Source organism: Hippocampus zosterae, chromosome 11, assembly GCF_025434085.1.
Source record: "Hippocampus zosterae strain Florida chromosome 11, ASM2543408v3, whole genome shotgun sequence".
Taxonomy (NCBI): domain Eukaryota; kingdom Metazoa; phylum Chordata; class Actinopteri; order Syngnathiformes; family Syngnathidae; genus Hippocampus; species Hippocampus zosterae.
Genome location: NC_067461.1, coordinates 11,261,793 through 11,287,714, shown reverse-complemented (window position 1 = coordinate 11,287,714; position 25,922 = coordinate 11,261,793). Strand labels below are relative to the sequence as shown.

Below are 25,922 nucleotides of genomic sequence, written 5' to 3'. Positions count from 1 at the left end.
ACTTTGTATGTGTGAATAGCCTAAATTACTGAAGAGTTTTGTTTCCTTTTATTTTGGAGGAATGTTCTGAATGCATAATTGGCCAGACAAAAGTAAAAGGGAATTTTAAGTTCCACCATGCAGTTGAGAGGCCTATTTTTGATTTTTGTTTTCCCCCCGCGAATCCAAGTTCCGAATGCTGTTAGATCTAAACAGCAGTCACTCTCAAGCTGCTATTCACTCAGCTGCTATTTGAAATGACTCATTCCATTTCTTCTGCGCAGTAGGATGTTGACCCTTTTGAGCACAGCCAAATTTCCACTTACACATAGTGCATCTGAAATCATGTCTAAAAATGTCTTTCTTTGTATTCAAAATTGGCCAATTCTTTGTCATTTCTCTCTCAATTCACAGTCCAAGGGCTGTGTTGACACATGTCTGGTTTAGTTGTGTTAAAACCAACTGTGAATGTGATTGCTCTGCAGGTGCCATTCATTTGGTCCAATGTGGCAAACAAGTGGCTCTTTGACATGGACTTTGGTGCGGAACAGTTCACTTCATTTCAAGTGTGAACACTACATTGAAAAAAGACACAGCCACTGTTAAAATGACAGCATCATATTCTTGACGTTAAAATGAGCAGGTGCTAGGATGTACATGCATCAGTGCTTGAGCTTTTTATGACATCTCACTTCACTTTTAAAAAAGGAGAGGGATAACATAATACATATATGTAACCCAGCAGACCACTTTTGTTTAGAAAAACACACTTTCCAAGTCCAATCTTGCTATACTTTTATGAATATGATTTTTTTTAATATGCCAACTTTGGGTCCGGTGATAAAAATGTGACTGTAAATTAGGTGAATCAGCCCAAATATGCACAACTCTAACTTTAACTTCAGTCTTCTGACAAGTGAGTCTGAACATGTTGAGATGCTCATGTGGACACCGTGTCCAACACGAACCACGCAGACGAATAGTGAATCCTGCCTCATCAAAGAATGTGATCGCACCTCCTGCAGTCGGACCACCGGGATGCCGCACAGCCTGACATCTCACACCGTGAGAGTTCTTCACACTTCTGCCCTCTGACTGAACCATGAACTTTTAATCAGATGTGATTTCTGGCCTTGTACATTTTGGGTCATTTTTGTTGTGTCACTCCCAGTCCAAAAATTAGTATTTGCTATGTTTACACTCAGTTGATTATATTTGATCTTGTTTAGTTTTTGCGATGGCGTCTGTCTATTCTGGAAGAACGGTTAAGCAGTCACCAATGGGAACAAGCACCTGAGCGAATGACAAATACACGCCGGTAATCACAAGTCTGACGCTGCTATGTGATGACTCATCTGGCCTATTATGTACATACTGGGTTGAGGGTTGGAAGGTGCGCTTCAAGAAGCTATTTTTGAGTTTCCCTGATAATCTTTAAGGAAATAATGCAGATGTCTTATCAGTTGCAGCTCCATGCAGAACCAAGTGTCATTAAACCATTTTGCTGCTGATGAGGTGCCTCTCAGTTATATGAAATGATGAAATCATAGCGGTGATAATGACAAAAAACTAAACAAAACACACACTTTCACAAAATAACTAGAAGGAAAACACTTGATCAAAGAGTGATTAAAAAGATGATCATAATACGTTGTAAGACACATTCCGATACAACACATTTCCTGCCATTTCAACAACAAATGACTTCCAAAAAAAAAACATTCAAGAATCTGCGGCTAACACTACCTGGACAAGGGGCAGTGTTATTGCAAACCCTTGATTCTCTTAAAGGGCCGCTGCAGTGTGTTCCGTATGGTGAGACACATGTTCTTGTTCGCACCTGCGACCCTTGCCCGCATGTTACAGAGCAAGAGTTCCACTGGGACCACTCCTCTGCACCTGATTCACCTGTATGGGAGAAGGGTGACACTAGTTAAATGCAGCAATATGGTCTTGGGGGCACGGCTAAGGAGTGGCAAGGTGGGCAGTAAAATGGGGGAGAAGCCAAAGTTGGCCAGAGAAAAAGCGGTATTTTCAAGACTTAAAGCCACCAGATTGGGTGCTCAACACTATAAATACAGTACATACTGTATATATCATTTTTTTCGGTGATCTTTGACAAATAGGTAATAGATTGTTTTGACAGCAATTCCAAAGTAAGCACATCACTTCAGGTCATTACAAATGTGTATTTATACAAAGATCACAGAAATGTGGCTATCAAAAATTTAGCATTCAACATAGTTGCGTTCTAAAGGGGTTTTTTTCCAGTACATCGCTATGAATATTTCAAGCATTTCAGTGAAACAAAACATGTTGGAAAAAAAGCAAGGTAAAAAAAATAGCATAAATAAATAAAACATCATAAAAACATGGTGACATGCAAGGTGATGACATTTGATAAAACAAAATGGAAACTGTGATGAGAGTTATTTAGAGGTGCGGACTACGGATCGCCCTGCCCTGCAGCAAAACTGTAATTTTCTCGTGGTATTTGTATTCTTTCTTAGTTAAATCTAATGATGTTGATCACCCCAAAAATGTTGAGTCCCAATTCCCCCCCCCAAAAAAAACAACCAAAAAAACCCAAACGATTTCCGTTGTAGGCTTTTTCGCCAACTGTGGGTTATGCTATTATTTATATTAGAGTTAGGACTAATCCTGTTCATGTAAAGAAAAAAAAAAGTCATCAAATTAAGGTTATTAAGCAATAACATGCATTCACAAGAGCCCAAATGGGACTCAAACATGAAGCCCACAGAAATCCAATCCTGATGTAGCAACATGATTATATTATCCACACCACAGTAGAACAAAATTCTTGGTATGCAATTATTATTCCTTTTTTTAATCTCAAGTATTTTAATGAAGACTTTTTCAAGAAAAGTGAACACTTTAAGCACCATATGCTTTAAAGCAGCTCTTCTCAGCATAGCATGATAACATAAGTCGATTCAGCCAATTAAGCATCGGAACTCTGCCACTAAATTTGGAGATCATAAAATAGACTGGAAGGTGGATCAATTTGTCAAATGAGGCAGCATAGGGAGTGTAAATAATGTGAGGATGAAGCACAGAAAACCACACCAATAATACACTTCGACAGGGATGCGACGTACCAAAAGCGTGTGTTACATGGAAAGGAAAAGTATTGATGGGTGGTGCTGTTAATCTTGGAAGATGGTGGGTTGCAAATTAAAATGGCCATGAACCGTGTATAAAATGTTGGAAACAGACAGCGATGTAAACATGACAAAAAATGGTAAACACTTTCCCCAAATCAAACAAAGAACTCGACTCTCCAGAAGAAATAACCCACGAAATCCATTAAAATAAAAAATAAATAAATAAAGCAACAAATCAACTTAAATTATAATAATAAACATGAGAATGAACTCCAGATCGTGCTTTGGAATCTGAATGGCTGTTTTTATTTTTCACTTTTGAATTATTAAGCTCCACTTAAGTCAAAGTCACATTATGACTTGGCTATCAGCCTAATGGCATTTCATTTATCACGCATTAGAGGATTTGAACCACTACGTCTGGGCCTTAGTTTTAAAAGTATATTCTGTGTATACTGAATGAAGAAATGGCTATGTGAAAATAAGAATAAACAGGCCCACAAAAGTCATCTATGTTCAATGTTCAAAGTGAATTATAAATCAATGAAAAATGCGTCTTATCATTTCTTATGTAGTCACCGGGAATGAGTTGGGTAAAAAAAAAAAATCATAATGCAGAACATTTCCACTCAAAAAGGTGCAGTACAAGAGAGAGCATGCATGATGAAATTAAGTTTAGTTCAGACAATAAAATAGGGAAATATAACTATTATATTACCAGTTTGTGCCATAAATTTAGCAGATTCAGCTTGCTCCTGCAGGGCCTTTGTGTCATGAACTGATCTTGGCCGCTGACTTTTTACTGTATGCTCTCCGATCATTCCATATTCTAAGAGACAAAATAGAGGTTGATATGAAAGCTATGCTTTGACAACAAAACGTTATTACATACGCTTGGTCAGGATGTTGGGAACAACCGCAGACATGGCTCGAAACAAAGACCACACATGTTTGTTTTTAATCTGTCCTTCACTCTGGGGCATAGAACAATGCAACAAATTTAAGGGTGAAGTCAAATTCTTAATTGAGCTTGTAAGCAGAGCGTCGACACAGAGCAAACATGCAAATTAACTGGCATATCGCTTTTACTTAACGACCACGTCGATCCAAGTGGCGACCCTCCCTCCCGCTCTCCCACATATCCAGAAAAGAAAAAGAAACCAAAATGAAAGTAAAATGTGTAAGCTGTAAGAAAGCCACAGAGGAGGGGGGGTCATGGACATAACATGCGATTGATCCACAGTTTCCTCTTGTGATTCATTTCATTCTGTTTGAATCAGGCCAAATGACCGTGAATGTGTTGTATTTTGAGCTGTGCACTTTGCAATGCGTGCTCACTTTGTCTTCAACACAGGGACAAAGTGATATGACAACACTGACAAAAGCAATGGGGTACTCAACCGCGACTTCAATAACTATCCAATAATTGTCTGCTTGAGGTTAACTCGTTTTTAGTGGAAGACGACAACTTTTGACAATGTGGTCCTAACTGAGGTGATTTAGTCATTCCCAATGCAAAACAGGTGATGGATAACAAACACATCAAAGTCACACAATCACATTGCGTATTGCTGCGGTTGGGCCGAATCATTGTACCTCCAAAATTGTCACTATTCCGGGCGACCCAAAAACTGCGTCTTCAAGGAGGCCTCCTTCGTCTTCAAGGAGGGCGAACCATTTTCACCCCTTTAAATTGGTCAATTATTTGTTAACCTGATGATGCATAAATGGGGTGACCCCTGGGCTATTTGTAGTTGAAAATTTGTATTATTTAATCTTCCATGCATTCCTCAAACAGATTGGCAGCGACATGAGCCGATTTGGATTTGTAATTTGTAATTTGTAATCTAAATTTGTAGTTTTTAAGTTATTGCAGTTTTTGTATTGGTACCACACTTTTCCATGTGTAGGGTCAAAAACGACCCTAAGCACTTTCTATAAAATTTCAAAGGTGAACCCTAAACACCTGTGATTATTATTAATTGTGACTGGTGGGTATAAATTGGACATTATTTACTGTTGATGCACACATCTAATACCAGCAGTCTGACCATCCTGGAGGTCATTTTTACAGTAACACAACAACATACATGTATTCTCATCACCTGATATGTGCTGTTCCAAAATATAAACTTATTTTCCACATCCATGAGGTTTGTGATGTCATAAAAGATATGAAGGCATGCTCGCTACAACAGCCCAACTAACCGAAATACGTTCTTGGCGGCCATGTTGGTAGGGGCAGCGTTCCCCACTGAAGGCAATGTACAGTATTGAAATCAAGTCACTATTAGCCCATTTCTCAACCGAGGTTTACTTTTTTGTCAGTGCATACCCAACATATGCAAAGAAAGCCAAACAATATATATATATATATATATATATATATATATATATATATATATATATATTTTTTTTTTTTTAATTTGTGAAAGGTTATTTGTAGTTGCACTGTTGTAACTGTATGATCTTTTTTCTTGCTGTCCACGCACATATGGAAAATGCTGATGCCTTTTGTTTCTGGTGTGAGTCAGTGATGAAAAATGAAACAAGAGAAGTACAGAAAAGTAATTCCGTGACTAACTCAAGTGAGTGGCGAGAGAACAAATTACAATCATTTGTGAGAAGCAGGTTGGAATATTTTGTAAAGGTGTTGAATGGCATTAGAGGGCACAAAGCATGTTGCAAGCCATTAAATGTGACTTTTGAGACACTATCTGCTAGTTGGGAGAGCTATTCGGGAGACTATTAAACGTCTTAAAGTGAACGTAAAACTCATGTGTCTTCATTTAAGATTATTGAGGACTAAAACTGTTGGCATCCATCAAAGAGCAGATTTGATCAATATAGAAATCCATCATGGTGATTTTATTTCTTCAGATGAGTCATTCACTTTCCCAGGCTTGCATGTAATGTAGCATGCATTACAGATATTTTTGATGACAGATTAAAAATGTAATGCTTATTTTTTGACCGTGAGACGAGTTAGCAAAATATGAGGAAATACTAATATTTCTCAATTGAAATAACTTTATAACTTTCATTAATTCCATGCATTGTTATGAGAATGAAACTGGGCTGCTGACCTTGGGACAAGGTCGCTAAAACTAAAATGTGATACATTTATTTGGTTGGAGACAGAAATACAAGACCACCTCCCCCCCCTTACTCTCTGTCTCTCTCACACAAACACACGCGCACGCACACACACACACACACACCCTCACACACACACACGTGCAGAAAGAAGTCAATAATAAACATGAGTTTTTGCTCTTTAAGTGAATTACATAAATATCCAGAAAAAACATTAATGAGATCATTCGCTGATACTTTGAACATCAAAACGGCAATAAACCCTGTTAAGAACACAAACTGGTCTTTAAGGATATTGAAGGATCACATTTTAAGGATAGATGCCTAATCGTGCCTCAAGTTTTGAAAAGCTTGACATCAACAAGTCATCAGGGGTTTGAGAATGTTGTTGGGATTTTTTTCGGCTAGTGTGTTACTCTCAATTTTAAGAAAGTGATTCGTTGACCCCCATGAGCCACACTGGTTTGCACATTAATCTTGTCTCTGTAATCTATCTGAGGAAGGAAGATCATGCTTTTGCTTCTGTTCGACTCATAACCTGCTCCCTTGGGTTTGAATTTGTCTCTATTCCGAAAATGGAACAACAAAAGCTTCTGAAGAATGGCCAAGTCTCTTGATTTCTGAGTTTAATATGTTTCCTGATCTGGCTTATAACTCAAATAACTCCTATCGCAAGTCATGTTTCCTGACTGAAATGCATCGAAATGCCTTTAATCTGCTCCAGCCCCTCCAAAATACACAATAATATCATAAATAAAAAACAAACAACATGCATAACCTTTTTTGTTTCCAGGTTAGCTTGACCCCCGAAATGAAAAAATAATGAAATAGAAAGAACAAATAGGAAAAAAAGGTTATGTGGTTAGGTTAGGTGGTTCTTTCTTGAAGAATTATTCATTATCTGCAACCTCCTGCTTGTTCTGAAGTGTGCTGGTGCAATTTAGCACTGCACCTCAAGGCAAAGGAAAAAAAAATCAATTGGCCGAGTGATGGCGCATATCTCAAAAAACGTGTGTGTCAGGTCACTCCATTAGTAACACAAATGATTAGTAAACTTGTGTCCACTGGGCTCTGACTTAACAGGAAAGCATAGTTCAAATGTTGAATTGCCATAATGCTGGACTATTTGCTTTCATCCTTGCCAAACTATTCCGTTGAGCCTGATTTGTCGGGCTCAAGAGCTTTTCAGACCCATCACAGCTCAGCGATGCTCTCAGGCTTAATTAGCGGCTATATTTACAAATATATTCCTGCATTATTTAATTAATGTCCCACGACTAATTAGGTGCCGTGTACTTGACAAACAAGTCAAGAAGCAGCACCCAATCAGAGATTCCAAGTTCCCTGTGCAGGTAACCTTCATCTGTATTCTGGCTTTGAACTACATGTTGGGAATTTAAGGCTTAAAGCATCAGCAGTGATCCTGCCAGCCACATCTTTGCTGCATGGACATGTTCCATGTGCAGTTCTATTCAAAGGCCTGCCACCCGTGGAAAAAAAAAGTCACTTTGGGCACTTTGCATGGCAATGCTGCAAATTTAAAATCCTACTAGGGCCATTGTTAGTCATAGACCTTCAAAATGTGGGTCACTCCCCCTTTATTGTAGCTTTGACTGGAAGTAGCTCCTATTTTTTTGCCCTTGATTTATTCCTGACCAACAATCTCAAACGCTACTCTTAATGAGTGGCACTTTATTACTGCTGCACTTAGAAGAGTTTAAGATCCCCAAATATTGAGAAGTGTTTAGTCCACGCAGACCAGAAAGAGGAATACCTCATTACTCAATGCTTGTCTTTGATCCACTTCCCAACAGTTGAGCTTAGGAGGCTGGCACATTGTCGTTCAATGCGGTGCTATTTTAGGATTTGTAAGGTGCTTAAACACAGTTTTAGAGAAGCTGTGACAATGGCGAATGGCAAGAATGCATTTAAAATGTAACCTGGTCTATCCGGTTTGGTTTGTAAGGATAAAGTAATATTTCCTTCTATGTGTGTCCTGTTTATTCATTCATTCATCCATCCATTTTCGGCACCAATCATCCATTTCAGGATCATGGGTGAGCTTGAGCGACCTGGACAAGTCGCCGGCCATTCGGAGGGAACATCAGGTCAACCAACCATTCACACACATTCACATCTTTGGGCAATTTAACGTGTTCAGTGAACCCCATATGCATGTTTTGGGAATGTGGGACAAAGTCTGGAGGAAACGCAGTTAAGCAGAAGGGCAGAACATTCAAATTCCGTCCAGAAATCCTTGAATCTCATGCTATCATTTGTTTATAAAACAGATAGAATTGACACAGCAATGTGCCCACCTACTATTAATTGCATTTATAATTCAGTTGATGTTCAAAATTATTCACTCTGTGTCACAATACAGTCAGATAGAATCTAAGTTGATTCTAACAAATGAAGACTCTCCATTGCACTAGAAGTTACCAGCATCCCTCAGAATGATGCAAACTATCGCAACAAACCACAAAAAAATAAATAACGCTTTTAAAAATAGCCAATATAGAAATATTTTATTAATTTCTCTTAGAAAACTTTATACTTTCTTTTTCCATTTTGACTCAACCAAAAAGACACTTCAAAACAGTGTGCAGTGTGCAATTTAAGAAAAACATATAACGTATAGAGTCATTAAGATAAGATATCCTTTATTTGTCCCACACTGGGGAAATTTACAATTTCACTATTATAAATAGCTTTATGAATTGATTTGTATTTCATTCGAATAATAGTTACGATAATGATAAAGGTGGCCAATGAATCATGTATTTTAATTGAAAAAATATTTCTCAGTCTAATACTCAGAAGTGGATTATCGTCAGAAAACTGTATGACTTTTATTCATTGTACCGCTGTTACGCCACTACTTCAATTCTGGTACAACCTCAAGGATGGCCCACCAGAGGATGTTGGGGGGGAGGGGGGGTCAATTTGTCATTGATTAAGAAAATGAGGGGGGTTGCGCTGACTCCGAAAATTATCATCACATTACCTATCATATTTCTTCTGCCATCTGTTTGCTTGCTCTTGACTCCTCTAATGACTGAGATTGCAGCCAAATTAGAATTCCGCGCAGCCGCCACTGCATCTCATTGAAAAGGATGTGAACTCTCCCAAAGACAAGATAGCACTCAGATCAGACCGACACTGGCAGAACAGTCTGATGTAAGCCATCTGAGCGCATTTTGTTGCACTGATGTGCAAGCAATGAGCGGCAGTTGATGAAAAAAGACTATAGATCATTTGCAGAACATATCTAAAGCACAAGGTTATTGAGCAGTACCACGCTGGGCAACCTAGATGGAGCTCCGACGTTATCAAAGCACTGCATCAAGAAGCCCTGTTGCTGGGTGTTATAAGCAGATGATCCCTCTCTCTCTCTCTCTCTCTTTCTCTCTCTCTCTCACACACACACACACAGTCATGTCGGCTTCATCACTCTTGTTTTCATATCACTTCAATTCATCCAAACAAGTAGAAATTGAATCTCAGCTGCTGTTGAAAGCCACAACAATAAATGCATATTTCCCAAACTAAGCATTAAACTATAATGATGTGCCACTGGGAAAATAAGCCCCCAAAAAAGAAATATTTCATAATAAAAGGCGGTGTTAAATAACATGAGGGAAACTGAAAATATCACCATAAGCAAATGAAAGCTACCCCCCTTCCGTTTCATCTACCCACAAAGATTTACTCTCTGCATGATAATGCGAGTCGTGTATTGTGATTTCAGTTCCGCTGCATGATGCTATCAGAAAATGGATCCGCCTATGGAACGTTTTCAAGAGAAAGCGATGCCAAGCTTGCAGCTTATAACTTGCAAGATCCACAGCTTTAGAAAAAAAAGTGTGCTGAACCACCCATGAGTAAAATTGCCGCTGGTGCAGGGCAAAACTGAAAAGGACTACTGTGTTCTCACAGGAACAAGGATGGAAGCAGATTACTAATGAATCAGGAGTCAGGAAAGTGCATTTAGATTTGTGTACTGCATTGGATATATCGGATGGGTGAGGTTCTCATCAGTAAACAGTTTAGAATGATCCATCCATCTGTGTTTTGCTTGTCCTCATTCTGGCTGACTGGGGGAGCTGGAGCCGACTGGCCTATGCAGGCCTTATTTCAATAAACAATCTTTCCCACGCACATTCACACCAGTGGACAATGGAAATCTGACATAAACCCAATGTACATGTTTTTAGAATATGGGATGGCATGAGAGTAGCTGTGGAGACTCACTGAAGCACTGTCGAAACATTCGCATGTGAGCTCAGAGCCTCTTGACTATAAGCCAAACACACACATCGGTCATTGATTATGATTATTGCAATTGTTCCAGTTTGAGGGATGCAAATGTCTTAATAAAAACCAATGACAAGAAAAAAGAAAAGCAAATGTCTGCCTTTCTTAATTGTGGTGTTTATTAAGAGAAAATCTATCATCAGACAAGAATATTTCCAATTTGGCGGTTGTCTGCGCATTACAGAGTGGCATTCGAGTGAAATATTCTTTTATAGGTTAAGATTAAAATGACCGCAGCCATACAAGGAAATGTCGATGCAAGGAGACATTGAGATAGTACTGGAGCAGCTCTTGGCGTCAATATGGACACACACAAGCCCAGTAGATGACCTGGCATTAACGCACACACCGCCAAGCTTGATGACACCATGCCAAGCCGTGCATCTGTCGAGTGAGAAACATGACACATTTTTATAGCACCTTTTGCATCCGCCGCCAGTTTTCAGAGAGCATATCTTGTCCTTTTTCTGAGCTATTTTGCTTGGCATGCCAAGTAATGACCTTGGTCTTAATAGAGTCGTAGTTTGAGCACTCGGGTAAATTCCCGTATTTCTAAACCAATGGTAGACATCAGAAATTTAAAAAAGGGCAAAAAACAAGAAGGGAATTTCCGCCTTTAGGAGAGAATAGATGAGCAATGGATGAAGTAAGACAAATCATTTCCAACAAGGGCCAAATGAGACTTTCATAATTCATGCTGTCAGTTTTTCCATGGCTCCAATCATGTCTGCTCCTTTTGCAGTGGTAAAACCCTGAGCTTCAGACTGCCACCCTGCATCTATCAACGTAGGGAACATTGTGTCATATGCAAGTTAGTCATGAGGAAGATGCCTGCAACATGCCCTGTCTTGGCTCATTGACTAAGCTCATGTTAAAGCAAATATACCCTCTCAAAAATAATTACAAGGACACACTGGCAATGCTGAAAATGTCCTTAGACAAGAGCACAACAGCGGCGAGATGGGATTTTTATTTAATAGATTCTGATACCGAGTTGGGGAACATCACATCACATTTGTAACACTTGTTTCATAGATATGCATGGCTGCACTGGACTGTACTTGCTTTGCCCATGTATTATTGAGTCTTTCTTTTTTTTTTGGTTTTTCCTTCTGGTTTTATGTTAAAATGTCATGCTAAAAATACACTTTTCTAATTCTGTTTTTGACCATAGAGAATTTGTTGGCAGTGCAGTTGTGTAGCAATTTTATTTTATTTTTTTTAAAGAAAACAATGTAAGATCACATCCATTTTTGCGATGTCATTCTTTTACTTAGCCCACTAATGGTGAGGCAGCCAATCAGCTCACTCTTTACCTTTGCGTCTTCCTCAGTTAGGGTTTATCTAGTTTCCTATTCTGCCTGTCAAAAATCTACGTTTTAATAAAAAAAGTCCTAGTTACCTCATCACACTGCCTCTTAACATCATGAAAAACATGTAGTGACAATAATGCGCAATTGAATTCCATTTTACTTGAGGTTTTGTGATTTTGAACAGGAATGAGGAATTTCTAATTGAATTCCCAATTCATTAGGCCTACCAAATTTTAGACTGGGGTTCTTAAACAAGTCAACTGGAGCACAATATTTAAACCGCATTTTTTTTCTCTCTGAAGTTAATTACTCAATTTTGACATAGTATTAATAAATTCATTCATTCATTCATACATCTTCCTAACCGCTTGATCCTCACTAGGGTCGCGGGGGGTGCTGGAGCCCATCCCAGCCATCTCTGGGCAGTAGGCGGGGGACACCCTGAATCGGTTGCCTGCCAATCGCAGGGCACACATAGACGAACAACCATCCACGCTCACACTCACTCCAAGGGACAATTTAGAGTGTTCAATCAGCCTGCCATGCATATTTTTGGAATGTGGGAGGAAACCGGAGCACCCGGAGAAAACCCACGCAGGCCCGGGGAGAACCTGCAAACTCCACACAGGGAGGCCGGAGCTGGAATCGAACCCGGTACCTCTGCACTGTGAAGCCGACGTGCTAACCAGTGGACTACCGGGCCGCCCAGTATTAATAAATTATATTTTTAATTTTTAGCCAATGAGTACACTCGAGTTTATTATCGAAAAGGTTATGCTGTTGTTTGTTATTTATTTATTTATTTTTAATTTGCAAAATGTCATTTCATGTTGAGCAAAATAAAATCATTTGGAATCAGATACCCTTTTAAAGTAGACATCTACTTCAAGAAGGTATCTGGATCCATTTTATTTTCTGCAACCACTTGACGAAATATTTCAGTAAATTCACCGCACCGTTTTTTTTCAGTGTATGTTGGCACTTGCCATTCATTCTTTTCATTTAGTGTAGCTGTGGTATAAACCTTGATTTGGGTGACAGTGTCGTAAATTAGTTCAACACGTATGTACATATGCAAGCGAATATGTATTTCATTATGACTACACAGTATAAGATAGCATTGCACTGACGAGTTCCCTAATCCTTAATATTCCAGACAAGATAAGATCACACTCAGATCATAAATCTTCGACAGTGGAATGTTCATATCAAACTTCATCCTTAGCACCTCCAAGCAATTTAAAAGTGAAGATTCATTGCTGGTAACGACAATATGTGGCTCGTTTAAAGTTGAATATAACGGATGAAGCCATATCTTGAAACTCGTGTCATTGGATACTATTCACTGGGGGGATATTAAGATTCACTTTAAAGAATTGATTGGCAATTAAAACGAAATAAAATATATTGTTTACCGACAGTCATTACACATTGCGGTGTCGACCAAATGCAAAATTTTAATGGACTTGCTTCCTAATTCTTTCCTGCGAGTGACATCAACAATAATGTTTCCTGCTGTCTTCTCCGGACATTCACGATGGGTTGTAAAATAATTCATTTATGCAGATTCTTAATTATCTTACAGTGACTTCGTGATGACTGTCTCAGTGGGGGTATTTGCTTGGATATGCTTACAGAGCACCACCACATTATCAAAATAATCATGCGCATGTCAGTAAGGAATTACGTGACTAGATCGAGTTACAGCATTCCCGGACATCATCTCATGATTGATATACACTTGATCAGGAAAGGTCTTTTCTTGTATTTTGACGAGTACGTTGTCTGAGATCAATGTAATACCGTCACATGCACATTATGACCCGCGATGATACGTTGCATTCAAGGGATGCTGCTTTGAAAAGAGGTAGGAAAAAAAAGGCATGAGATGGAGTTGAAAATGACTCATCCTTGACAGCTTCTTGTTACAGGCAGCAGGCGAGGCAACCCAGAGTAGCATTAGTATTGGGAATTAATTGTTTTTTAATGTGCACGTCTGCACGATGCAACGGCACGAAGCTATGCACCATTACTGTGGTCAATTAGCCATTCAAGATTTTACCGTTGGCCCAGTGTATAGAATTGATTAACGTGTCACAAGCATTCCCTGCAGTCACCATGTCTAGAATATAAAGTGTTATGGGGGAGAAAAGAAAAAAAATATGTTCAAGTCGAGGTCAATCAGATTACAGTTCGCAATGTAAAGCCTAATCATTCCATATGGACGTAATGAGATGCGACAGGATTCTCTGGTCACCAACATTTTTCGTCTTAAAAAATGCATTATTAACAAATTGACGTTTCTAAACTTGTGGTACGCAGAGCATTTTTGGTGCCAAACGATCCTGAAATGGTCTGTGTGTAATGTAATATTTTGTACTTTCTGTAGGTAGTATGGTCTGGAAGAAAGAAAAAAAAGAGAGAAATGTTGTGAAAGAGTGGTCTCTCACTGTGTCATTTTTGTCACCAACCAAAGGGTTAAACTCTACAAAGCATCACCCATGTAACAGGTCCCAAAGTGTCAGAGCAGTTTCCCAATCATGCTTTTTTTCTGTCCTTTAAACTCTGGCCCATGTTTCTTGGTCCGAAAATCACATGCTGAAGTGAAAATGAACCACACATAAGCCGTCTATTGCTTATGGATTACTCTGAGTGTGTATTTTGTGTGTCTGTGCATGTTGGGTGTGTTTGCTGCAGGGTGTCTGATGTGGTGAGGGTCTAAAAAAGCTCTAGAAGTTATTTTTTTTGCCTCCTTCCTTAGTGTATTCTCTTTGTAAAACATACTTTGGCCATTCACTAGACTGAAAAAAAGCACAGTCACAGTCACACTTGCCACAAAGAAATAGGAAGTTCTAAGAGCCCATGACGCCAGCAGTTCCAGTTCCTTTGGCTGAATAGTCTCTCTGATGTACTCTGGGTAAGATCATGTTGCTGATGGTGTACCTATCTGCCGTGTTTCGTAACGTGTTTAATTCACTGACGAAAGCAGGCAAGGAGTTGTGGTTACAGGAAGTGAATGTCTGCTATGCAATATGATACATTTCTCACATTTTCATGGCGATAACGCTTGTGTGCATGTTCTTAAATGTTTCACAGTGTCAGAATACGTCAAAGCATGTTGAGATAATAATGGCATCATCCCAAAAAAGAAAATGCTGGGGATGGAGTCATTAAATCCTTACAAGATATGCTATTCATCTACTTGTCTTGCGATATTATCTTCAACATTTCCTTGACAATAGCCACGTGTGAGTCAGATCCCCCATGTTTTTTCACTGAACATGAACTCCTGGGAGGAGGCTTGATGAGCTTTCAGTAGAGAAACCTGACACATATAATTTTTGCTCTCATCAACAAAATGTGGGAAAAAAAGTCATTTTCCTGGATCGCCTTCCTACAATCTATCTATAATTTATTAAAACTAAAGTTCAACCAAAAGCTGCATTTTTGCTCGGAGCTCGCTTGTTAAAATTGTGGAAGAGATTGTGTTGAATGAATAAAGAAACCAAAATAATTTGGACGATCCTTTCACCTCACGGTGGCATTTAGAGGCACTGACGAATGCATATTTTCAGCAGCTGGCATGGGAGGGTTTCTCCTCCAGCGTCGCACCTGTTGGTCATCATGCCTTTTCTGTTAAAAGGGCTGTTAAAAGGGATCGTTGTGCTTCTGTCATGGGTTTTTGTTTGTTTGTTTGTTTGTGGCTTGTTCTTTTGTATTTCCATGACTTTGTTTGTGTTACTGCTTTAATTTTTCCAGTGTACCCCTATTAGTGCTTTTGTCAAGATATTTTCTTGCCCCCATACTTTTTTTTTGGTCCTCCACCATCTTGCACTTCATGGTGGCATTTAGAGGCAATGATGAATGCATATTTTCAGCAGGTGCCATTGGAGGGTTTCTCCTCCAGCGTCGCACCTGTTGGTCATCATGTAATTAGCTCTTTTCTGTTAAAAGGGCTGCCACGCTGACCACTTTTGGTCGGATCGTTGTGCTTCTGTCATGGTTTTTTTTTTTTTTTTTTTTTGTCTGTTTGTTTGTTTGTGGGTTGTTATTTCGCATTTAATGACTTTGTGTTACTGATTTAATTTTTCCAGTGTTCCCCTGTTAGTGTTTTTGTCAATGTATTTTCTTGCCCCCAGGCTTTTTTTGGTCCTCCACCATCTTGCACTTTATGACCCAGATGTGCTCAGCAGTCGATCAAAAATTCAACAAAACATTTTTTTTTTCCCATTTGGGGAATAAGAATATTTTAATCAATGAACAATTGGTGAAACTATTTTGGTTGTTTTGAAAATGATAATGATGAACATGAAAATTCATGGGCGACTTTAATAAAAAAAAAAAAGATACAGTACATGTTTGCAAGCCTCTACATACAGGTGTATGAATCATTACAGAAAACAAACAAAAAATTAGTTTACCGATGCTGTTGATTTGTATAGCAGCATATGCCAAGGCTGCTCATCACAAAATTACTAAATTGACAATCATAATAAAAGTATTGGGGGCGGCCCGGTAGTCCAGTGGTTAGCACGTCGGCTTCACAGTGTAGAGGTAACGGGTTCGATTCCAGCTCCGGCCTCCCTGTGTGGAGTTTGCATGTTCTCCCCGGGCCTGCGTGGGTTTTCTCCGGGTGCTTCGGTTTCCTCCCACATTCCAAAAACATGCGTGGCAGGCTGATTGAACACTCTGAATTGTCCCTAGGTGTGAGTGTGAGTGCGAATGGTTGTTCGTTTCTGTGTGCCCTGCGATTGGCTGGCAACCGATTCAGGGTGTCCCCCGCCTACTGCCCGGAGACGGCTGGGATGGGCTCCAGCACCCCCCGCGACCCTAGTGAGGATCAAGCGGTACGGAAGATGAATGAATGAATGAATAAAAGTATTGCTTGAACCCACAAAGGTCATTTTATTGACGTGAATGTTTTTTTTTTTTTTATGTTACCAGACTCACATCACTGGCACATGTGATAATGCACCTCGATATATTTATTGAATACTACTGTCATGTTTTTTAATTTGGTTAAATATGACCTGGGTCTTCTCTTTGTAATGCATAAATACTTTATGATGAGTACAGTTTGACCCTGGAATACAATACAGTAAAATTATTACAAACAAGTAGATGTTCTAAAACATTGCAGAACACAATTGCCGAGCACTTTACAATTTAATCATGACACACCGGCGGTCCGTGATACGGTGCCTGCAAGCAACAGGTTGCCTCTAATAATTACTTATCAATGCCTAAGAAGGAGTTCTCAATTTAAAAAAATGCTAGTGAACCCTGGTATAATCTTTGGTCCCACATTGACACAAAATGATTAAGTGATGAAATAATGATTCATCTGGTGTCAACACTACAACACAAGGTCTCTTTGACTGATTACGTTTATCTTATTACACAACTAATTTGGCTGCCCTGCTAATTCCTGACTCAAGTGTTCTTATTTTTATCATCTGTAAGACATTAGCAAGATTGCAAAAGGAGGCGGCCAAGCGCCATTGAATAAACTTTCAGCGAACACCATTTGAGGCTATGGTGACCGTGTCAGATTACAAGCAGACATGAATGACGGATTGATCCCAATACAGTTGACAGTTTGAAAGATCAGTGTGCTCAGGCCTCACATTTATTGGCTGTCTGAGAGACAGACTATTTTCGTGTTGCAGACAGAGAAGGAGTCAATACGTAATGAGGGTCTTGGAATCAAAGACAGAACTCTGATCCATATAACGTGGCAGGACTGAGGGCAAGCAATTTCCTCTCAAAAAGGATAAAAGGTTGTTTGCAAGCCGCAACCTTTCCTCAGTAATGGTGAACCAGAATTTTTCTTGTCAATTTACGCTCAGCCCATCTAAATCTTGCCACTACTAGACAACGACAATCACTTTTCTTTCTCGCTATACCACCATAAGATGCATTGGTGTGCAACCTCCAAAGTTGAACGTCAGTAAAAGTGGTACAATTTGGTGTTTTTGATCAACTCATTGTTGAAAAAATTGTGCAATTTGCGTCATCCGTGAGGTTACGTGAGACGTGAGTGTTGATCCGAAGGTGACAGTATCAATCTGCAAACACCTCTCTGTTCCTTCTCCTTCATGTGCCTGTAGGTGGTCTTCAAAGAGTGGGTAGTTTAGGTTTATTTTACTTTTTATTAAACCGGTGGCACCTATTTTTGACACCCTCCCTTTTCATTCAGCCTACCTCTGCACTTTTTTTTCTTTTTTAACATGGCTTGCGGGTTGTGTCAAATTGACCTTTTAGTATATGCTACGGGCCACTGACAATTGGATGGTGGGACACAAATGGGCCCCAGATAGTAGTTTGCATACCAATGGTCTGGGTTCTCTTCACAATGCAACCAAGATACCAATTCCATGTAACCAATCCCTATATTCAGCCAACAGCAATTTCCATAATTTTGAAATATTGCTCATTTTTATATTGTGCACATCATTTTGGTCCAGCACAACGTAGCACAATATATTTATGTGCCTTCCACTGTGCACGTCACTAAAGTTTTAAAACTTAGGCAAGACATATTCAAATTCTTAATAAGCTTATATAACATTAAAAATTGGATCCACTGCAGAACATTTGATTGCTTGTTTTGGTTCCTGCCAATAAAAGAAAAAGCTTGATACAAAAAGGTTCTTATTGTTTTTGCCAATGTTGAATTCACAGTGCGCAATCATTAACATAAGCTCCTAATATTTTTTTTTCCATCCGCCAAGGTGCTGGATCATGACAGAATCCATTAACACACACCTCATCAATCCAGAGAAACATTGAGCACAGAACTCAAAGCAAATAAAACTATTTTAATTCAAAACCAGACAGAAAGAAGAGAGACTATTTTGACTCAGTATGAAGTATGTATACAAATGCCAACCATTCAACTGATATATACGGTAAATGTGTACAAGTTCTTTGTGGTAAAAATACACAGTATACTATGTGAGCAGTTTTGTATCTATTTTACTGACTTAGTGTAAATATTAGGGAATTAAAATGATGACATCCTGTATTATACAGTGCACATTTAATTCATTCACATGATGTTATATCCAGAATACAGAATGTGCAATGAGATCATTTTTATGATTGTACTTGGTACTCGTACAATTAATTTTGACGCCGTAAAACAAATCTCATAAAGGCTGATTCTGTTCATCATTACAGTTGGAAGAAGACTATGTATATAATGTTGATGCCTGATGCATACATAAAATACAAATACGACATATATACCTACTGGTATGATAATTAGTTTCTAAAGAAGCACATACATTTCCTAAAGGTATGAATTTGTGAATATTGGAGGATGCAGAGCATTTTTCTTGCCCAGACACTTTCTCCGGGGCTGTTTTCTACTCTTTAAATGCAACATGTTGCAACCATGACTGCCAAGGCCACAACAACAAACAGATAAGAGCTAATTCATGCACTGACTTTCTCAATAATTCACCACCGATGGGGCCCATTCTTTTTCTCTGCTTCTTTATTTATTCATTTTTTTAATTGTCTCAGACAACTATGATTTGGCAGCATGTAATTAGTGGCCTCCGATGTGGTCAAAGTACGACCTCTTTTTTTTCCATTTCAAGCTCTTCATCACAAGACTTCTTTTCTCTGACTTCCCTTGAGATTATGACAGATGCAGATGAAGTAACGCCCGTGGGGAATATCACAAAAACTCAAATCAGCGGGAGATTTTCCTTCATTATCGTTTCCCGGCAATGCCAGTCTATGCAGTTTGGCTTCAGCTTCGCTTCCAACTTTTCTGTCTTCTTTCTTTGTAGAGATCTGAGCAAATGACACCAGCACCACTATCCCATTAAGGCAGAGCTAGAGTTCACCCCCTTTATTAAAATGCTATTCATTTGCCTTTCGAACTGTCACAGCCCTGTCAAGAAAGTTTCCATGGTAGCCTGCTTTGAAATATTCCAAGGAATTATATAAGAAGAAAGAGAAACCAAAATGTGCTGTTTGACATCAAGTGGCAAGTTGGAGTTTTGTTTCCTTCTCCTGTTGGTTTGCAAATTTCTTTTAGGTTGCAAATAGAAAGCAAACGTGCTGTTATTGTCAGTAACAACATGTCGGAAGTAGGACTGAAGGTCTCAGAGAACCGTCTTGAATAAAAGTGCAAATAACCGATTTACCGTATTTTCCGTAGTATGAGTCACATTTTTTTTCAAAGTTTGGCTGGGGGTGCAACTTATACTCTGGAGAGAGTTATGGGTGAAATTATTAACACATTATTATATCATTTAACATGTTATTTTCACATTAAACCACAATAGGCCGCTCGAGACCTGTATTGATAAAACCACGATGAGTCTGACGTAAGCGACGTAGAAGAGGAAGTGCTGCATCTTCTACCGCCGAAGTTGATGGAGTTGCTTTAAAGTGACACAGAGGATGAAGATTCCATTTGATTTAGTGATTTGGAGTGACAATGATGATTTGCTGAACATGTTCTTCATGCTATAGTTATCTGAATAACTCTTAATATGTTCTTGAATATACCAGGCACGTTCTCAGTTCGTTGTTAATGTGTCATGTAATGTTAGCATATCGTACACTTATTCAGTGTGTTGTTTTCTATTTTTATTTTTATTTTAAATTCCCTTTCAAGATGGCATGTATGTTTTTGGTGTTGGATTTTATCAAATAAATTTCCCCCTGAAATGCGATTTATACTCCTTTTTTTGCTGGCGTGATTTATAATCCGGATCGATGTATAATCCGAAAAATACGGTACTTTAAACGGACAACTGAGACCAATTGTCAAGTTTACATCATCGATTTGAACATGAGCACATTGTAAAAGTAGTTATCTTAAATTGTGTATCGATGCACTGAATTGTTCTTCATTGCTTATCTAACACGGAACATTTCAAAGTGACTGGATTAACAGTGAAAAATATTCAGATGAAAAACATTTTGTATTTCCTTCATCTTTTTGGGTGCCTGACGTTTCACAAGTCCGTCATTGATGATAGCACAAATTTTTACATTTGCATGACAAAATGATCAAACTGTTAAACGGGAAAAAATGTTCAATGACGCGCAAATGTGTGAAAAAAAAACTTTTTTTTTGGTAATTTGAGTATGTTCAAATTAAGATGGGGATTTGACAATGTGTTAATTTAATAATTTGTTTTTTTAGACACTTAATGTGATGGGACAATCTTTCCGCCAGTGTTGTACTTTAAACTACCAGTAGTCTCTTTTTTTCATTTGATTCACTGTATTTATTTTAACAAGCATGAAGTCCATTTCGAGAAAACCCACTGCTTACCCGGTGTGTTAACAAGTAATCTTGCATCGCTTCATAAAGCCAGATGCTTTGGCTTCCAATCCCAGGGATTCCTTTCAGATTAATTGAGTAACGAGGAACATCCATACCTCCTTATGACCAATCAATACACAAAATAAGGGCATTCCCGCATATGCAGATGATTGTGACATATACTGTATATATATATATATATATATATATATATATATATAGTGTGTATATATAGTGTGTATATATACATAGCTATTTTTTTTTCAATCACAACCCCCTCTGCAGCTCAGACCACCAGGGTGGTGCCTTCTATCTATTCGAGAGCATCTCGGGGAAGGCGAGGGGAGGGCAAAGTGTGGCTTCAGTCAGAACAAGACCTCTTTTGTTTGCTACTTCAGTGAGCAGCGATGCTGCAGTGTCTGCTTGATTTAGCCACTGTCCAGGAAAATATCTGCTCATCATTGCCAAGTGAAGCAGCAACACTGCTGCCACTTTCCCTTCCACTTCGGCTGCAGTTGAAATGTGGCACGTTGAGGATTATAACACTGCCTGAATCGCCGCGTGTGAATCGACCCACAGACTTTTAGTCTTTTCAATCCATTTAGACCGAGAGGAGTAGATATAGAGTATCCTCTATCACTTGAAAATTAAATCTAAGGATGAGTAGAAGGGAATCGTATGTCTAGTTCCTGTTACCAAGCAACCATGCAGTCAAAAATGTGCACACATTCCTGTCCATATTCAATGCAGGGGGTAGGGAACGTGTGTGTGTGTGTGTGTGTGTGTGTGGTGGGGCTCCTTATGCGTCAAGCACTCATTTTGGATAAAGCCGGCTAAAGGCCCAAACGCTGAGAGTGCGGACAGCGAATCAAGTGTAAAAGTGGCGCTTGAAATTCTTTTAATGAGAGCTTGGTTCATTTCGAGGCATTGGAAGAAAAGTTAATGTGACTTGAATCCAGATGCAGCTGGCCGGTTGGGTCAGCTAATGCAATTTGGGTGGAAAGAGGAAGATGGGAGGCAAACACAGGGAGTCGTTTCCAATTAATTTTGCTGTATAATCCTACCGAATATAATTTGATGCTTATAGGGTTGTAATTTATTCAGCGCATATTTTATGTCCATCCAGAAGGATGGAGGAATTATGGATCTGGTTACAAATGAACCGTTTTTGAAGTTGATATCATTGTAGACCGTAGTTATCCATTCATTGATTTCACAGGTCATACATGTGAAGTGCTTTATTCATTTTTAAGATGAATTGCATTTCCTTTTTTGTAATGTATGTGTGTATCTTCCATATGTATGTATGGATGTGTATGTATCTTTGTTAAATTCAGTACTCCCGCACATAAAGCTGCTGATCCTCTATCGATTTGAAAGCCCAAATTATTCACGTGAGTGTAAAGTCAAGGCTCCACCACAGATTACAAGTGCCTCATTGTGAACAAAGCACACTATGTTTTTAAGTATACAGTTACATGTGTTTGACAGCAAGCACGAGTGGTTGTACACAAATAAATAAATAAAACCATCCATATGCAGTTTTCCACACTTGCAGCAAATAACCGTCCTATGTTTATGTGCTGCTGCGACGGGACGGACTCATATGACATGACCGCCCACCTCTATGTGGCTGGGCTCGCTGCCTGACAGATGTAAAATGCATTAGAATAATGCATGAATTCTTTTGTGTTAGATAATCTCACTGGTGCGTGCTTCAAGTAACACACATTTACATCTTAGTGAATGCGATGCTTTAAAACAACAGATTTTGAAATGTGATTCAAATCCACCGATTTATTTATATATTTTCAGGTTTCACGTATTAAAGTCAGCCCTTGGTATTTGCGTGCATTCTTAATCAACTCAAAGTCAAGGCAATTAGAGTGCATTGCAGGAAATAAATAATATAATTTAAAACTATATTTGTGGGTCAATCACTTTGGGGTTTTGAATTCTTAAAATGACTGAAATAACATTACCTTTTCCTACTGTGCAGAGGGTAAGAGGGAAGAGCTGTTTAGAGTTGCACGGCACATATCTATAACTCCCCTGGTGCCATTAATCTAAATTAATGCTCTAAAAATATGTCATAATATTGAACTTGAAAGATGATAGATGTTCATTTCAGCCCATCCATAATTAAGTCTCCTTAACCAAAGAGCTTCCTCCCCCCATGAACGCATCAAAGGTGACCTTAAGCTTTAGCTCAAAACAATCCACTAATGATGGGGATTGGCTCTTAAAAAGACTCGATTTATTAAACGTAGTGGAGTGCAGCATTTGAATTTGTGGAATCTGTGAGCCATGTAAATGTGAGTCATTGAGTGGAAAACATGTGTAATTATCAAATCTTGTTGCAGAGCCTTTTCAAGACTTGCCACTATATCAGAACAGAATTCAAATTGTGATACATGAGTCGAAAATCCTCCTATATTAAGCTTCGCTTTTCCCTCCGAGATGGAAAACGAGATATTTTTGCATTACTAAACGCGGAACAAGCTTGCATACTAAATCAAACAGCATGCATCACCGTGACCCAAATCCTTTTGTTATTAACAACTTTGTGTGTTCCAGATTTAAATCAGATAAACGGTTAGTAGAGACTGCAGGAATATTTAGTGACAATCAACAACTTGAAATACCCCGCGCATCCTTTCGACGTGACAGTATACAACATTAAACATACGGTCAGAATTCAATATAAGCATACTCTACGAAATCAGCTGCACATATACAGTATATATATATATATATATATATATATATATATATATATATATATATATATATATATGTGTGTAGATATTTTTTTATTTTATGAGAGTAAAAATCTCCGCTGTTGTTTGTACGAAGTATACATATTCCTATTCTTGTGAGCATCTGACAGAACCACTGATCCGCAAGAAGCAGATTGGAGGGAAAAAAATGGAAATGCAAGCAGTCTGGATTCTCATGTCACGCGAGCGGCTCAGAACTTTTTTTTTAACAGCCGCACAATACTAAACTCGCGAGTTTATTAACTGTTTTATCGGTTGTCTTTCTTGGGGTACATGCCATATTGTATTGCACATCCACAGGTTCCATTCGCTCCATGCACTGGCTTTCCTGGTAATGAGGTGGAAGAGAGTGTCAGCCTATTGCCAGCTGGGAGGCACAGTCCACTGGTGAGTCAGTCAAAGTGTAATAGGAAAAACCAAGACATGGAGGCAGTCAGACTGATGTCGCATGTGCTGCGGGACGCCCTAATAATAGGACGCGTTTATGGAAATATCAAAATATAATATGCCACAGGGTGTCCTGGCAAGCATTGAGTCAGGGAGTGGGAGCATGAACAACATGTACTGCGATTTTACATCTGGCTCGCTAACCTTTTTCATGCCTTCCTTGCTCCTTCACGTCACTTCGAAGAAACATCTGAATGAGACAGCGTTAAGTGCACATGCACGACGGGAAGATCGTTGATATTTGCTTTGCAGTGCGCATCCCGTCAATGATATACTAGGAGGAAATGCCATAAGTCTCACTGGCATGATTGGAGCCTCTGTCATTTTCTCACAAGTCATCCATCCGAGTCACAAGTCACCATGTGAAATCAGACACAGGAAATAGAGATCAAGGTTTTGTCGCGAACACTTACGGAGGAATGGTACAATGCAGATAATGAAGCACAGCAACACCGTCTCTCAGCACATGGGTTGAAGCTATGCAGTGCTGCCTTCCTGAATAAACACAAATATTGTGTGTAATGTTATGCCAGAGCACATTCCACAAACATGGTGGATATGCCAAGGAAGTGTTGCACTCAAAGGAGGTTAAAGGGGTCCCTCCCAGCAAGGACAAACTGCCCTCAACAATAGTGCTGAGTCATAATTTATTAGATTGAATCCTTCAAATGTGCGCTGTTTTAAATGCTTTTTTTTTCGTGTTTGTATTTTGTTAATTACTTAGATTTTCCATGAACCTTAATTGCTGTTTTTATCCTTCTTAGAATGTATGTCTGCTCACCTGCCTCGGTTCTCTTTCTTCCCTGTATTTGAATCCGGTTTACACCTTCACCACCAAACATCACATGTCCATGACTAAAACACCGTATTGTCACCATGGGATAGCAACTAATGTATATTTTTTTTTCACGAGCAAGAAAAAAAAACAAATGACAGCTCCAAAGGTTATGAGATCACGTCACAAAACAACAGGCAGCAAGTGGGGCATACTGTGTACCGGATGCATATCAGAAGCAAATCTTCTCCGTTTGTCACAAATCGCAGCGAACGTACATTTTGTACTGATTTAAGTGCATTCTTTGCATTCTTTGTTGTTGTGCATCGGCCCAAGAGACATAGTGAGAGTTAAAAATAGACACATTAGAGTGACATGCATGATGCGGCCCACCTGCAGGGCCTGCAAAATGATGCACCTCGTTATTGACTCAGGCATGCGCATCATTTATGAGCCTGCAAACCACAATGAGCAACATCAGAAAGGAGAGGAATGGAGCATCACATCAGGAAGGTGAGAAGTATTACTTTACCTTCCTTTGACTTTATTCACATGTCAAATGTTACAGGGTAATCTCAACATGGGGGAAAAAACCTCCCCACAGAAGCTCACATAGATTGCAAACATATAATGAAGCATCAACTCTATGAAATCTGAAAGTTTGCAATGGTCAAGAATGCATATCTTCATAGTCAATAATGACAGATGCATCAATAGATGCTGTACTTTATTCATCCTGTGAAGGGAAACAAAATCACTGTGAAATACAACGTACAGCAGGTCATTTTTAATTTT

The 25,922-nt window shown here is 39.0% G+C and overlaps 1 protein-coding gene across 10 annotated transcripts in view; it reads right to left on the bottom strand.

Annotated features, from left to right (window-relative positions):
* adgrb3 (adhesion G protein-coupled receptor B3) overlaps positions 1-25,922 on the bottom strand; it is a 125,918-nt gene that overhangs the window by 73,918 nt on the left and 26,078 nt on the right. For 7 of the 10 annotated variants that reach the window (XM_052080562.1, XM_052080564.1, XM_052080557.1 and 4 more), the window contains exons 3-4: positions 3,823-3,933; positions 1,726-1,887 (exon numbers count right to left, since the gene is read on the bottom strand). The exons of 2 other annotated variants lie outside the window; for them this stretch is intronic. In XM_052080562.1, coding sequence (XP_051936522.1) covers positions 1,726-1,887; positions 3,823-3,933 — 273 coding nt within the window. The remainder of the gene's footprint in view (positions 1-1,725; positions 1,888-3,822; positions 3,934-25,922) is intronic. One more of the 10 variants, XM_052080563.1, reaches the window with a different exon arrangement.